The sequence below is a fragment of the Gopherus evgoodei genome, chromosome 7, assembly GCF_007399415.2.
Source record: "Gopherus evgoodei ecotype Sinaloan lineage chromosome 7, rGopEvg1_v1.p, whole genome shotgun sequence".
Taxonomy (NCBI): Eukaryota; Metazoa; Chordata; order Testudines; family Testudinidae; genus Gopherus; species Gopherus evgoodei.
The window spans coordinates 109,870,569-109,885,575 of NC_044328.1; the positions used below are offsets into that span (position 1 = coordinate 109,870,569).

At 43.0% G+C, this 15,007-nt stretch overlaps 2 protein-coding genes across 2 annotated transcripts in view; both read left to right on the forward strand.

Annotated features, from left to right (window-relative positions):
* Positions 1 to 4,273, forward strand: part of LOC115654583 — a 115,097-nt gene extending 110,824 nt beyond the window's left edge. Inside the window, exons 35-36 of the mRNA XM_030569017.1 lie at positions 3,655 to 3,737; positions 4,179 to 4,273. Coding sequence (XP_030424877.1) covers positions 3,655 to 3,737; positions 4,179 to 4,245 — 150 coding nt within the window. The 3' untranslated portion in view covers positions 4,246 to 4,273. The remainder of the gene's footprint in view (positions 1 to 3,654; positions 3,738 to 4,178) is intronic.
* Positions 4,274 to 6,590: 2,317 nt separating this feature from the next.
* Positions 6,591 to 15,007, forward strand: part of CHST13 (carbohydrate sulfotransferase 13) — a 75,852-nt gene continuing 67,435 nt past the window's right edge. Inside the window, exon 1 of the mRNA XM_030571035.1 lies at positions 6,591 to 6,761. Within this exon, the coding sequence (XP_030426895.1) occupies positions 6,668 to 6,761 (94 nt within the window). The 5' untranslated portion in view covers positions 6,591 to 6,667. The remainder of the gene's footprint in view (positions 6,762 to 15,007) is intronic.

The following is a 15,007-nucleotide window of genomic DNA, read 5'->3' on the forward strand; positions in this document are numbered from 1 at the left end:
CTGTGATAAGGGACTGAAGGAGCAATTAGCCTTTTCAAAGGAGCACCCAGAGGAAGGGTTAGTGATGAGTTTCTGTAATTCAGATGAAGCATCTCCAACAGGCAATGGACTGCAGGCACTGTATTTTCAGCAGACATGAGGACCTGCTTGCTCAGCCATAGAACAGACTCAAACCAGGCACGGAGCAGTGCAAGCTTCCTTCTGCACTGCCTGGCCACTGGGCCTCAGCCCTGAACTAGAGTGATCACCTCTAATCACCTGGCCATATTCAGTGTTCCGTGCCTCTGATGAGCCTGGCAACAATGAATTAGTGCCTAATGCAGTGGTGGGTTTTGTGGTGCAGACATACATCCATTAAGAGCTGGGCTCAGACCAGTAAACTCATTTTACATAGGCCACTGAACATCCATCAGATAGATTTTGTTTTAATATGTAATATATGTATATAGATCAGGGGTTGGCAACCTTTTGGAAGTGGTGTGCTGAGTTTTCATTTATTCACTCTGATTTAAGGTTCCGTGTGCCAGTAATACATTTTAATGTTTTTGAAAGTCTCTTTCTGTAAGTCTATAATATGGAACTAAACTATTGTTGTATGTAAAGTAAATAAGATTTTTAAAGGTTTAAGAAGCTTCATTTATAATTAAATTAAAATGCAGATCCCCCCTGGACCAGTGGCCAGGACCCAGGCAGTGTGAGTGCCACTGAAAATCAGCTAGTGTGCCACCTTTGGCACCCATGCCATAGGTTGCCTACCCCTGATATAGATCATAGGTCAGTAATTCCCTGTCCTTTCCACACAGGGGCAAATCTAACTGGACTTCCAATCCCATTTAGAAAAGGAGGGATGGCTCAGTGGTTATGGTGGTAACTTAGGGCTTGAAAAACTCAGATTCACTTTCTTGTTCTGCTACAGACTTCCCGTGTGACCTTGGGCAAGTCACTTAGCCTCTCTGCACATCAGTTCCCCATTGATACAATGGGGTTATAGCACCTCTCTCCATCACAGAAGGATAAATATATTAAAGAGTGTGAGGTGCTCAGATATTGTGGCAATGGGAGCTGTAGATAGAAGATTGATAGAAACATGGAGACACCTGTGTGAGACCCCATGTTATACATTTATTATCCTTCCTTGGAGCACACTTTCCCTTTCAAGGGGTGCTGAGTATGCACACTTCCCTTGGATCAGTGGAGGACTGAGCATTTTTCAGGATTAAGGCACTCAGGAAGTGGCAAACATGCTCCAAGGGCAGATGGACTGAATGACTTTACAGTGGGTGCAGAGTTCATTTACAATTGAATCTAAATACCTAGCATATCACATCTTAACAGCTTTCTGACCCTTATCTCATCCAACCCTTAGGATCTTAACAGCATATTGACCTTAAGACATGTAAAGTGCAATCATAAATACATGATATGACCACAAATATTCCAGTGTTCAACTCTTTTGGCATGAAATATAAATAAGAGACAACATGAGCCAACAGATCCTTGCCTGATATTTACCTTTGCAACTTTTTAAAAATCTAGTAAGTGCTAAGGGTTTGATTGTTTCATTAACTCCTGTGAGCTTTGGGCCAGATTTTCAAAGGCACTTGTAGTTTTACACTGTGCAAATAACTGATTTTTCTAATACAGTGGCTGAACCAAAAGATCAAAAAGAAAACAAATTCATTTCAGGTCACTCCAACCAGATTTTTTTTTCTAAACTGAATTTTTTTTTTAAAAAGTTGTGGTTCAAGCAAAACATTTTGTTTAATTATTGAAGGTTTTTAAATCTTCTTAAAATTGAAATAAAATCTAAGAAAAATAATTTTGAATCTGAAAATTAAAACATTTTCTTTCAAAAATGTCTAAAGCAAAACATTTTTGGTTGTGTGATTTTGGTGGGTTGGTTTTTGGTTTTTGTTTTGTGGAGGTTGGGATGGGGTTACCAAAACAACACAGCAAATTAGACACAAATCCACAAAATGTTTCAGTTAACCAGAATTTTAATTTTTCAGCAAAAAAAATGTTGAGGGCAACACACTTTGCTTATCACTACTCAAGATGCAAGTAGGTGCCTCATGGCATTTCAAAAGTCGGAGATACTTCTGAAAATTCCATGAGACAGCCTAAACAGCTTTGAAAAGCTGGTCCTTTGTACTTAAAACTAGGGCTCAGGCTAAAAATGTTGGGCATGGACTGAATTTTCAAACCCCACCTCTTTTTCCCTTGCAAAGTTTAAGGATCTTGAGGAGTTTGGTTTGGTTGCTTCAAATGTTCACTGTTCTGTAACTTTATACTCAGTGGCTAACTAACTGCCTTTTAATAATTAATAAATGTCCTTAGCCTCTCCCCACCTATGGAACCTTAAGATGGTGCAAAGACTCTGCAGAAACAAAAACAGTGCAGTAAGCAAGGGGTTTTCCTAAAGGGGGAATGTTTAGAAACAGAAATCACAACACATTAACATAAGCCCCCAAACCCTTCCCCAAACAATTCCTATTGGCCTGGGATGGTGCCTCTAACTTTTCCTCAGCCAGTCTCCCCAATTAGCTGGTTTATAGTCCTTCCCGAAGCTCCTGTGCCAGGACAGTGGATCCTTGAGCCCCTCCTAGAGCTGATGATTATTTGTATTGTTGTAGTGCCCAGTCATGGACCAGGACCCCATTGTGCTAGGCACTGTACAAACGATCAACAAAGACATGGTCCCTGCCCCAAGGGAGCTGCAATCTAAGTATAAGATAAGATAAAAAATGGATACAGACTGATGGGGGAATACAAGGACACAGTCAGACAATATTGGTAGGCATTGATCTCAGGACACCAGAACTCTAACGTATTAGGTTTGCTGTTAAGATTAGCTGAGGTTAACGCCTTGTTCACTGGGGCAAGACAGTGCCACTGAATGCAGTGAAAGCACATCACGGTCACAATCATTGTATTATTTGCATTGTGCCTCTCTCACCTGCCTGACACTGCCACTGAAAAGTGCTAGCACAAGTCACCATGCAACTAGTTCAGTTCTGAAGCCAGATTCTGCTCTGCTTTACTCCAGTTTTGTGCCAATATAAACCCATTTACTTAGTCATGTTATGCTTGAATTATGGTGGTATAAGTGAAAGCAGAATCAGGCCCACTTTGTACACATATCAGTTTACAAAACAGCATTAGTTTGACAGATGTTACAGCTGTACCCTAGTTTTTAATAGTAAATATTTAATAACCAGAGACACAAGAAAGGATTTATATTCTTGCAGGGGAGCAGGAAAATAATCTTAAGAAAAAATGTGTGTTTAACACTTTCTTTGTCTATCTAGCTGGTCATTCATATTGCAATGACATATTTCAAAGGAATGCCCCAAAATGAACTAGCGGAGTTTAAAAATAAACCACTCATGACATCTGATTGATGGTGGTATTAGAGCTTTGGACACTGATGATCGACCAAATCCTGCTCTGCTTACTCACATGAGTAATCCCCTTGATCCCAATGAGTGCAGTCACGTGAAAAGAGTGAACAAGATTTGGCCCACTGACTCCAGGGTGTATAATGGGGCTTTTCAATTAGAACCTAGAATTTCAGTCTGTCCTAGGTAAGTGTTCTTCAGGTAATAAATCAAGATCAGCTGTTCAGTAATTTTCTCTCTTGACCTGATTCCACAGACTCTGCATCTTCCTTCAGCCCAAGGACTGGACAAGTCTCCCATTCAGAGTTTGTCAGTACATCTCTTTAATGAAATGGAGAGGTAAGGTTGCTGTTTGGTTGCTTTAAAGAATGCTCAATCCTTCTCCCAGATCATTTATGAATATGATGAATAGGACTGGTCCCAGTACAGACCCCTGGGGGACACCACTATTTACCTCTCTCCATTCTGAAAACTGACCGTTTATTCCTACCCTTTGTTTCCTATCTTTTAGCCTGTTACCAATCTATGAGAGGACCTTCCCCCTTATCCCATGACAGCTTACTTTGCTTAAGAGCCTTTGGTGAGGGACTTTGTCAAAGTATTTCTGAAAATCTAAGTATGCTATATGCACTGTATCCCCTTCGTCCACATGCTTGTTGATGCCCTCAGAGAATTCTAGTAGATTGGTGAGGCATGATTTCTCTCTACTAAAACCATGTTGACTCTTCCCCAACAAATAATGTTCATCTATGTGTCTGACAATTTTGTTCTTTACTATAGTTTCAACCAGTTTGCCTGGTACCGAAATCACCTATTATTACTCCTAACAAATCATCAGGAATCATAACATTCAAAAACCAGTGGAAGAACACTTCAACCTCTCTAACCACTCAGTGACAGATTTGAACGTGGCAATTTTGCAACAACAAAACTTCAAAAACAGACTCCAAAGAGAGACTGCTGAACTCGAATTAGTATGCAAATTAGATACAATTAACTCAGGCTTAAACAGAGACTGGGAATGGTTGGGTCATTATACTAATTGAATCTATTTCCCTATGTTAAGTTCTCCTCACACCTTCTATGGGTCAACTTAATTGTCACTTCAAAAGTTTTTTTCCTCCTGCTGATGATAGCTCATCTCAATTGATTAGACTCTTCCTGTTGGTATGCATACTTCCACCTTTTCATGTTCTCTGTATGTATAAATATCTCCTGTCTGTGTGTTCCATTCTATGCATCAGAAGAAGTGGGCTGTAGCTCACGAAAGCTCATGCTGAAATAAATGTTAGTCTCTAAGGTGCCACAAGTACTGCTGTTCTTTTTGTGGATACAGACTAACACGGCTGCTACTCTGAAACCTGCTCAATTGCTGTTTTTCATGCTTCCAACAGAAAAATAAATAATTCTAAGCCTTTCATTCTTTAATTTGTTCTCATTTGCCCCCTGTTGGGAAAGAAAAATCCTGCATTTTATTTCGGTATCTATGTTTAGAGAGACAGTATGGGTGAGGTAATATCTTTTATTGGACCAACTTCTGTTGGTGAGAGAGAGAAGCTTTTGAGCTCTGTGTAAGCTCAAAAGCTTGTCTCTCTCACCAGCAGAAGTTGGTCCAATAAAAGATATTACCTCACTCACCTTGTCTCTAATATCCTGGTACTGACAAGGCTACAACATCACTGCATATAGCCATGTTTGTAATATTACTTTGATCAGAAATCTTAAGGAAAAGGAGAAAGGAAAAAGTTCTCTGTGTATTCCCCTCTTATTTAATACAGATGAAAGCAATAGATTATTATAGAAAATTTTCTAAAAACTTACAGAATTTAATAGAGAATTATGTCTTTTCTATAGAACGCCATAGGTTGACTTAGTGATTCCACAGAAAAAGGTCTCATTCTCTGTTAAATTGTACAAGATATTTCCATAAGGCCAGCCTTAAACTAGAAAATATGAAGACACAAAATCTGAAAGCCAGGTCAACAGGGGATGGATCACTTGAGGATTATCTGTTCTGTTCATTCCCTCTGGGGTACCTGGCATTGACCACTATCGAAAGACAGGATACTGGGCTAGAGGGACCTTTGGTTTGATGCAGTATGTCTCTTCTTATGGGTATTTCACATGTTGAGGAATGCAATTAGAAAACTCCTAAGTGGCTGGAATTATTCATAGCTCTTTGTGTGTCCCCCAGGTATTTCAGACCCATTTATGGGGGTGGGGAATGGTTTAAATGTGTAATGTTAACAACTGTGATTTAATGACAATAGCAATTTGAGGTGGGGGAAGGGAAGGTGCTGGAGGTTGATCAGGACTTTCCTCTGCATCGTTTGCAGCTCAGAAACTACAGCCTTGTTTCCACTCCCAGGTGATTAGTAGGTAAAACTAACCAGCCTTCAATTGTCTGATTGTTGTTATTTGTGTTACAATGGCACTTTTAGGCGCAAACTGAGAGTCGGGGCCCATTGCACTAGATGCTATAGACAAGCACGGGGGCCTTTGGCCGGCCTGCTGGCGTTGTATAACGCAGTGAGACAAGCCCGGCAAGCGGGGGAGATTTCTGAGCTGAATGAAACGCTGAACCGCCTCCAGAAGTGGACAGCGAGCTGAGGTCTGTGCCAGGACCCCGCACTGAGAACTGCAAACGGAGCTTTCTGAACAAAACACACGTGGGGCCAAATTCACCCGCCGGCCGGGGCGATCACTGCACAGAGTCAGGCTGGTGACGGGCGTGGGCCGGGGGGTCCTGTCCCTTCCACGTGCCGCTTCCCCCGCAGAGCCTCCAGCTGGAGCGCGGCCAGTCCCAGTTCTGCAACTTCGGGACCCAACCGCAAGAGCAGGCGGGTCTGTAACTCAGCCGGACGGGTCCATGCAGCGCGCGGGGGGGAGGCGCTGCTAGCGGCCTCCCTAACCGAGCCGAACAAGGGCGCCTCCCGGAGTGGGAGACCCCTGACTACGGGCAGGGCCTTTGCCAAAAGCGGCTGGTGGGAAGGGAGCGGGGCGGGGGCTTGCAAGGAGCGGGACTTTCCCAGGTATGTGCGCGCCCCCCCCCGCTGCGGGCGGGTTAGTAGAGCCCGGTGTGTGTGTGGGGAGAGAGGTTTCCCTTTGCCCCGGGGCAGCGGCGGCAGCTAAGCAGAGGCAGGCGGGGCTCGGGTTCCAGCGCACCCCGGGCCGGGCCATGCCCTGCTGCAGCCGCGGCAGCAAGAGCAGCTCGCTGGCCGCCCGCTGCCCCGAGGGGACCCCCGCAGCGGGCTTTGCCCGGCGCGAGGATGAGGAAAACCCGGGTGCAGCGCATGGTCCTGGCCACGTGTCTGGGCTCTTTCCTCCTGGTGATTTTCTACTTCCAAAGCAGCCTGAACCCAGGTGAGTGGCACGGGCACAGAGCCCAGCCTGCCCGATCTCCCGGCACTGCCACTCCTGCGGGTGTGCCCCCCCTTTCCCCTCCCGGGGGACGATCGGACCCGTGCCCTGCAAAGGGGTGTGCGCGGGGCTGGATTTGCCCAAGTTTCAGCTGCTCTGTTGCCAAGAGCCATCTGCATATTAAAGGGGGCAAAGTGCCCGGCTCCGAGACCGCTGGGGCCATAGGCAGCTTTGGGGGTTACAGCCGTAAACGGGCTGATCCGACTCTCGCTGAAATCAATGGGGAGACTCCCCCGACCTCAAGGAGAGCGGGACCCTAAATCCGGAGCAACTCCCTCGAGATCAGCGAAGGTACTCGCGGGCTCTGAAATCGGAACCGAGCCCTTTGGTTCAGCTGTTCAGCTAGGTGCAGTTAGGTTTAGGCACTTCGTTGTGTGCTGAGCGCCAGATGTATAGAGACGGTATGTGCAGTTAGCAAATGCCAGCTTACCAGAAAGTCCTGCTTATGTTGAATCAATGAAAACTCCCTGGCGAATACGCTTGGCGTTGATGTATTTTTCAGCTGAAATCATTTACCTTCACTTTGTATCTCCTTTGTAAGGGGAAGTAAAGTGCAATGAGTGTTGTTATATATGAATTTCACGTATTCAAATGTCCATTAAAAAATTTTTTTTGGATCTGTCCCCAGATAGTTGCCTGTAGTAAAGTAGATTTGATGAAGTCAAGGAACAGACCAATCTAAAATCTGCACTCGTATTTGAATTAAAATGTCTTTAATGCTGTGATACAGACTAACAAAGGTGAAAGAATGGAACAGGTCTCAGACGTGTCATATGTCACCTCTAGACCCACTGAAATGCATCAAAAAATCCAGTTAAATTGTTGTCCCACTATGGAAAGGAATATCTTTAATGTCTGCTGTCAGTAATACCTTGTGCTTGGGGAGAAGATTCTTTTCTAGTTTTGCTAGTATATAAACAGTGTTGTACTAAAATGGTGAGAAGTTTCACTGCCTGCTTTCTGCTCTTTTCGTGAAAAAGGAATTGCTTCCTATTTCCAAAGAGAGATTTTTAGGTAATTCCCATAGTTTAACAATGGATGAATGTCTTTTGATAACAGTGATTAATCAATGGTGCTTTTAAAGTTATTTTCTCAAATTCAAAAATTGTTGGAAAGAAATTAGTACATTTTTACCACTCTGGACTAAATGAGATGTAACTTCCATTTTATAGTAGTTATTCTATCACTTTAATAGTCTTTTTTTATTGAAAATAAAAATAAAGAACTTGTTAGCCAAATAATGTCTGATTTGAAAATGTATTAGATTTGTGTGTGTGTTTTTTGCTTACTTCTAGAAGTTTACTAAATAAGCGGTGCAGTCCTAGAAAACTGCCTTCAGTTTTCTATTAATAATGTATATTTTAAAACTAATATCTGTGGTATGTTTTTGATATTTGGTACATTTCAGTAGAAAAATGCAGCAATGGATCTGTTAAGTATCTATACATCCAACAGAGAGAGGGCTAAATTTTATATTTATTTCACTGGAATTGCACTGGTATAATTGAGAGGAGAATCTGGTCTGTTATATGATTTTACTGTAGTTTTAAAATAGGAGGATGCCTTCATGGGCCCTGATCCTGAAGATACTTATGCATATGCTTGACTTTAATCCTATGGGCAGTCCCAGTATTGATCTGAACAGGATTGCTTACAGGGTTAAAGTTAAACGTGAGCAAAAGCATTTGCTGGTTTGGGCAATCAAGCTCAGTGACAGACTCACTACAGCTGCACTGGAATGAGATAATTAAATTACATATCTGGAATCCATGTGGGTGAGGTGCTGAGTGCCTCCTGTTGAGTTTGTTGGAAATTAAGTACCCTCAATGCAAGGAATGTGTCCTTAATTCAGAAAAAGTATCATTTTTGAGAGGCCTCCTAGATGAGCATATTTCATATAAAATGAGGTTTCTTTGCAGGTAAAGATTTAGGGCAAATCCTCAGCTGGTATAAATGATCATTGCTCCTGACTATTGAATGAATCACTGGGATACATGCGTCATCTGAAATCATGAGAGTTAAGGGTAGTTTCCAATATTACAGCTGCCCCTCCATATCCTTCCTTAGTTCTTGTGGTTTTGCAGCTCCCTTTCCCTATGTAGAGTGAGTGCTGTCAAATGGAGAAAGCAAACAAGCTGAAAAATACCGTTTTCTCTTAGTTGAGATAAAATTGAGATTTATCACCTAGATTTTAGGTGTTATTTGTAGCAATAGTAGGTAAAGAATTTCAGACAGAAGTGTGATGAGTGGGTTTTTTTTTTTTAATGGCTCTTTAAGTTGTGTTTCTAGTATTACAAAAAAGCATTGCAGAGCAAGTAGTCCCACAAATCCCCTTGGAGCAATCAACTGCTTTTCCCATTGTTGTGAAGCTAGGTTCTTCAGATTGTATTTCACATGAAACCTAAAGTGTGTAAATTGTGCCTTTAGCACTGATCAATCAGTTACATATTGATTCTACCATCATTTGAGCCGGAATCAAGTCTTAAAATTGTGAGAGGCTGAGGGAGACAAACAATCATCTTATCGGATGTAGAAAAGCCCTTAAAGGGCTTGATCTGCATGGAAGAGAAATAACTTAATCAGTAAAATTCCCACCTTTAAATATGCCTCTGTATGGAGCAGCTTGCACTGAAATAACAAGTCATATTGAAATAGGGCCCTCTTATTTCAAAGTCAGAGTGTGACACACAGACTTATACTAAAATATATAGAACCTCAAAGTTACCAACACCTTGGGAATAGAGGTTGTTCGTAACTCTGAAATGTTCCTAACTTTCAACAAAACATTATGGTTCTTTCAAAAGTTTTACAACTGAACACTGAATTACCACAGCTTTGAAACTTTACTATGCAGAAGAAAAATGCTGCTTTCCCTTTTATTTTTTTCATAGCTTACGTTTAACACAGTGCTGTACTGTATTTGCTTTTTTTCGTCTGTCCTGCTGCATTACCACTGATTTGGTTATTTCATTTCCAGTTTCCATGTAGACAAGGCCTCTGACCACAATCCATCCCCCTTGCTAGCACAGGATACAGAGATCAAACTTGTTTCTGTCGAAGTTAAAGGCAAAATCCCCGTTATCCTCACTGGAAGCAGAATCAGGCTTATATGGCCAAATCCTACTTGCAGTTACATCAGTGTAAAGCCAGGATAACTCACTGACTTCAGCGGAGCTACTCCAGATTTGCATGTGTCTGACTGAGGGCAGGATCTGGACCTTAGTCTTTGTCATGGGGAGAGGATGCATCTGATATTAAACTTGATAACACATTTGTCATTAGCCAGAATTACAAAACTGCAGACGTAACTCTTTGTAAAACATCTTTAAATAAACGTTTCGCGGGGGAATCTGTCGCACTCTCTGAGCTAGATTCTGATCTTAGTTACGTTGGTCTGTCCAGTGAGGTCTTGGATTGACCCTGGTATAACCAACATCAGAATCTGATCCTCTATTTTTCTCCTCCAGCTTTTGCTGAGCTTGTGCCTCATTGGCTGTGTCCCCATGAGCTTTGTCCACCCAACATTTCCCTTCAGAGCTAACCCTACTGCAGCTTCCCTGGTGATAGCAACAGTGGGAGTGCTAGTGTGGAGTAGGCTCCAGTGGGTGCTTGGGTTTTTACCATTGTGCTATTTAACTCCACTCAGAGCAAGTCTAAAGGACACAGTGCTGAATGGCTGGTGGCTGCAGACACCTTGTGTACACTGAACAGCCAGCCATTGTTACCACTAGTGGGAAATTTGGGGACATGGGAGGAGGGGAATACTAGGCTATACCGAGCCATTTAATGTAGTACAGAGAGCTGAGGCTGCTTGAACAGAGGAAGAAACGGGGAGTGCACGGTGCGTTGTGGTGGCCTCTGTCTCTATGCGGACTGAAACGTCAGTAAAACCAGGGGAGGAGTGAGGCCAGCTGATCCAATAGTCCTGCAGAGGAATCTGTGGGTTTGCAATTTGCATTGTGCTGGCATTTTCCACACTGAGGAATGTTTTAGGTTTTGTGTGACATCTGCAGTCTCCAAAGTGGTTAAACAAATGGCCGCTCCATCCCACGTGAATTTGAATATTTTCTATGTAAAAGAGACAAGTCTCTGAAGAAAGCTTTGTAAGGGACATATGACTCTGTGGGGCCTGATTCTCCTCTAACTGTTGTAAATCAGGAATAGCTCCATTGAAGCCAATGGATTACACTGGTATAAGTGGAGAAGTGGAGAAACCAGCAGTCCCCTTGTGCATAAGGCATTTCAATTTCTGCCTCTGGTGTCTGTCAAGTGGTGAAGGCCCACTGGGCTGTGGAGTCGTAGTGAAATGCATATGTAGTTACTACCAACCTCCTCTGGCTGCAAAACAGTCAGGATTTTCCTCTGTGCATTTGACTCTTGCACGCTTATTTACTAGACTCCAGAGACGGTTCAGGGTGCTTGGTGCCTTGCAGGATTGGGGTTTGCTTCTGCTAATGTATTTGAAGTGCTGTATTCATACAGTCATAGCATTTAATGCCAGAAGGGAGTGTGTGCATCTATTCCGAGCTCCTGTATATCACAGGCCACTAAACTTCATCCACTTTCCCTCGTATTTGAGTCCAATACCTTTGTCTGAGGAAACCATTCTTCTAGAAAGGCATCCAGTCTTGATCTGAAGACATCCAGAGGTAGAGAATCCACCACTTCCCTTGGGAGTTTGTTCCCGTGGTTAATCTCCCTTGCTGTTGCAAAATTGGGATCTTATTTCTAATTAGAATTTGCCATTGTTTCTTGTTATGTCTTTCTGTCCTAGATCAGCCCTTTATACCCAAAGCTGCAGAGGATCCTGCATTTTCTAGTGTTCTTTTCAGCCCAGCTGTTGGTGTGAGTTGTTGAACCCCCAAACATGCCTTTGAAGGCCAACACCAGGGCCTTATACCGCCCTTGATCCATGTGCACAGGTCCTGCTGACCTTACTAGGACTTTTGCTGCTCATGCACACCAGCATATAGCTTATGACTTTTTTTGGTACCCAGCAAGCTCAGGGAAAGCTATTTCTTTCCACTAGAGTATCAACTAAGTTGTGTGTCTGGTGTCGTAGGTACTGCATCTCCTATAAAGCCTTGAATTGCATTCACAATTACATCTCCTAATGACCTGAATGTTAATGAAAGGAATGGCAGAAGGGGCCGTGATGTCGCACACATTCTGACACTGTATAGGCCATAAACATTTACAGCTGGTTGTGAAATAATGCCTAAGAAAAGAAATGGAAAGTGCAACTTGCAGGGTAGCTGACATTCCTTTAAAGCTTCTGAAACGTGCCCATGAAAAGGGGCCCTGTCTTGCTCCCTGCATTCACCTGGCCCCTGCTGTTGACATTGCAGCCATTAAAACAGTGTGGGGTTTTTTGCTACTTTTTACTCACGTTAGACCTGCAGAAGCAGTCCCGGTGTGGTAGAGTTGATCATGATCCCCACTCCAGCTCAGTATCAGGGAGATGCAACCACTTTCATCTTCCTATATTACCTACTGTAGAGGGCATCCTAGCTTGATGGGAAGCAGATTTTGTGGGAAAAGAGTCTGGAGAGGAATTCCACTGGAAAATATTGAAATCCTATGGAACAGCCAGCGTTCATTTGAGTGATTCATCAAGACACAAGAGCTATAAGATGAGCCTATTTCCTGCTCATACCTGTTTGTGTTTTTCATCACAGAAGAGCTCAGTTTTTGTTTTCTGCTTTCAAGGCATGGGAGGTGTGTGACTTTAGAACTAATTCCCAGTGCTGTTCACACCAGCTGTGACTCCTTGTGAGTGTGGCATTTACACTCTGTGAGATATCAGCCCAAGCCACCAAATTTGGATCTTGATGTGGAGGATCCCAAAATTCAGGAGAGTTTGGGTCTGGGGGAGATTTGGTTCAGGCCCACCTCTACCTTGTACATAGTTAATAAACCTACGATCTCCTTTGAGCAAGGCTCTAAAGGACAGTATGCTCGCTAGGTCACTCAAGCCCAGATTTTCAATGGTGATTAGTGATGTTGGGGGCAGCTATTTTTGGGTCCCCAACTTGAGGTGCCTTAAAGGGGGCTAATTTTTAAAGAGTACTGAGCAGCTTCCCTCTGAAAACCAGGCCATTTTAAGGTGTCTCAAGTTAGGTACCCAAAATTGGTAGTAACTTTTGAAAATCTTGACCAGAGTGAGCTGTCATAGTCAACTCTGGATTTGTCCCCAGTGGGAAAATGCCCAGCAGTTTAGCTGTATTAGTGGTAGCACCAGTGGGAATTTCCCCCCTAAAATTCCCTACTGCAGACCTGGCCACTAAGACTGCAGGAGTGGGGGTAAATGTGTTAATTCATATTTTTAAAAATTTCTCGATGACAAATTAATACTGTGCTCTTCTCCAGTGCTTTTCAGGTGAGGTGCTCAAAGTGCTTCATGATGATTATTTACATAATATTTTACATCATCCCTGTGACATAAGTAAATATTATTACACCAGTCTTGCAGCTGGGGGAAGTTGAGGCACAAAGCTGTTAAGTGACTTGCCCAAGACCACACAGAGTTGGGCCCAAAATCTGCAACTACACCTGGGATTAGGTTTAGATGGGGCTATTCGTACTTAAAGTTAAGCATGTGTGTAAGTATTTGCAGGAGTGGGGCCTTTAGCAGAGCTAAGAATAGGATTTATGGGTCCCACTCCCAACCCCCTCCCCTTCCCAGTCTGCTCAAACCACTAGACTAGGGTTGCCAATGTTGTATTTCAAAAATAAAGAACTGTTTTCTTAGGACCCCACCTCACCCCTTCTCCCGATATTATTATTTATTTTATTAATAATGAGCAGAACTCACCTACATTCGCCAAGGGTATTTCTTAGTGCTTTTTGCAGAACTCAGATCTTATTGTACAGAGATGAAGAAACAAGAGATGTCCCTGCTAATTAAAAAAAAAAAAAAAGTTTATTTTTCATTCCAAGATTTAGGGTAAAATCCTGATGCTGTTGAAATAATGGTAAAACACCCATTGCCTTCAATAAGATCTGAGTTTCCATCCTAGTTTTTAATTATAATAATTCAGGGAAATGAATACATCATAATGACCCAATACTACTTGAACCATTGTGTTGTAGTTACCCCAAATGTCCACTTGGGGTTGCATCTTTGTCTTCTGTTTCAAAAAAATGCAGTGCTGAACTTTTCTTGTCTTTGCTATCCACTAGCAAATGAATGCAAGTAAAATCCCAAGTAGCATCAAAAGACTCATGCTGTGCCTTCCCTTCCCTGGTTGGCTACTCACCTGTGTATTGAACCTGATCCTGCAAACTCTGTGCTTGGAAGTCCCGTTGGAGCCAATTGGGATTCTGTGCACAGAGGGCTTGCTTGATCAGAGCTTGTTAGCAGCTGACGGACCCAATTCTAAATCTGCCTGATAACAGTGCTCCCTGACTTCCCTCTGGTTTGTGCAATATGATAGGCACTGGTGTGAAAATATAAGGGACCCTCCAGGGCTTTTATCCATTTGCTTTTGTTACAGATGAGCTGTGTGAATGTTTTCAGCTCATGTTCTGGTTTTCAGCTGTACAAAATCTGAGAGGCACTAACCGATCTGTAAGAGGCAATATACTAGTGAACTATTTAAAACAATAATTCAGTATGTCAGCAGAGGCATTAGACAGCACTGTCTGGAATGCCAATTCCCACACACTGCTTGCGTTTGCTTGTGTTGAAAGGAAGGTTTGTAATGTAGAATCTGTGACCTACTCTTGTGGACTCACTGGCTGGCTCTGCGCTCGAACATGGATCCGTAATGAAGTCCATATGTTCTCGAGGGCCAGTCCTTTCATGTGGAATCTTTCTAGTCCCTCCTGGGTTTGTGCAGTTTCCTGACAGTCTCTGATAACTGCAAGAGATTTGAGAGAGGGCAAGAGTGAGACTTCACTTGTCTGGAAGTTTTATTCTGAATCTGCATAAAAGAGACCAAAGATGGTAATCCTGAGGACTTTGCCTTTTTCATGCCAGGGTTTGGTTCATTCAGTGCACCCTGTGTGGGGCTACATCCCATGAATGATGTCTGCTGGCTAGTTCACTCTTTTTACTCAGGCTGGGCCCCTGGGTCTCTCTGAAACAGCCTCATCCCTCATGTATTACTGCATCTCTGGAGATCCAGCAAGCTAGCAGCCTTCGTGTCTAACGGTGAGGGGGGCTGGAGGCAGGACATTCCCAGCGT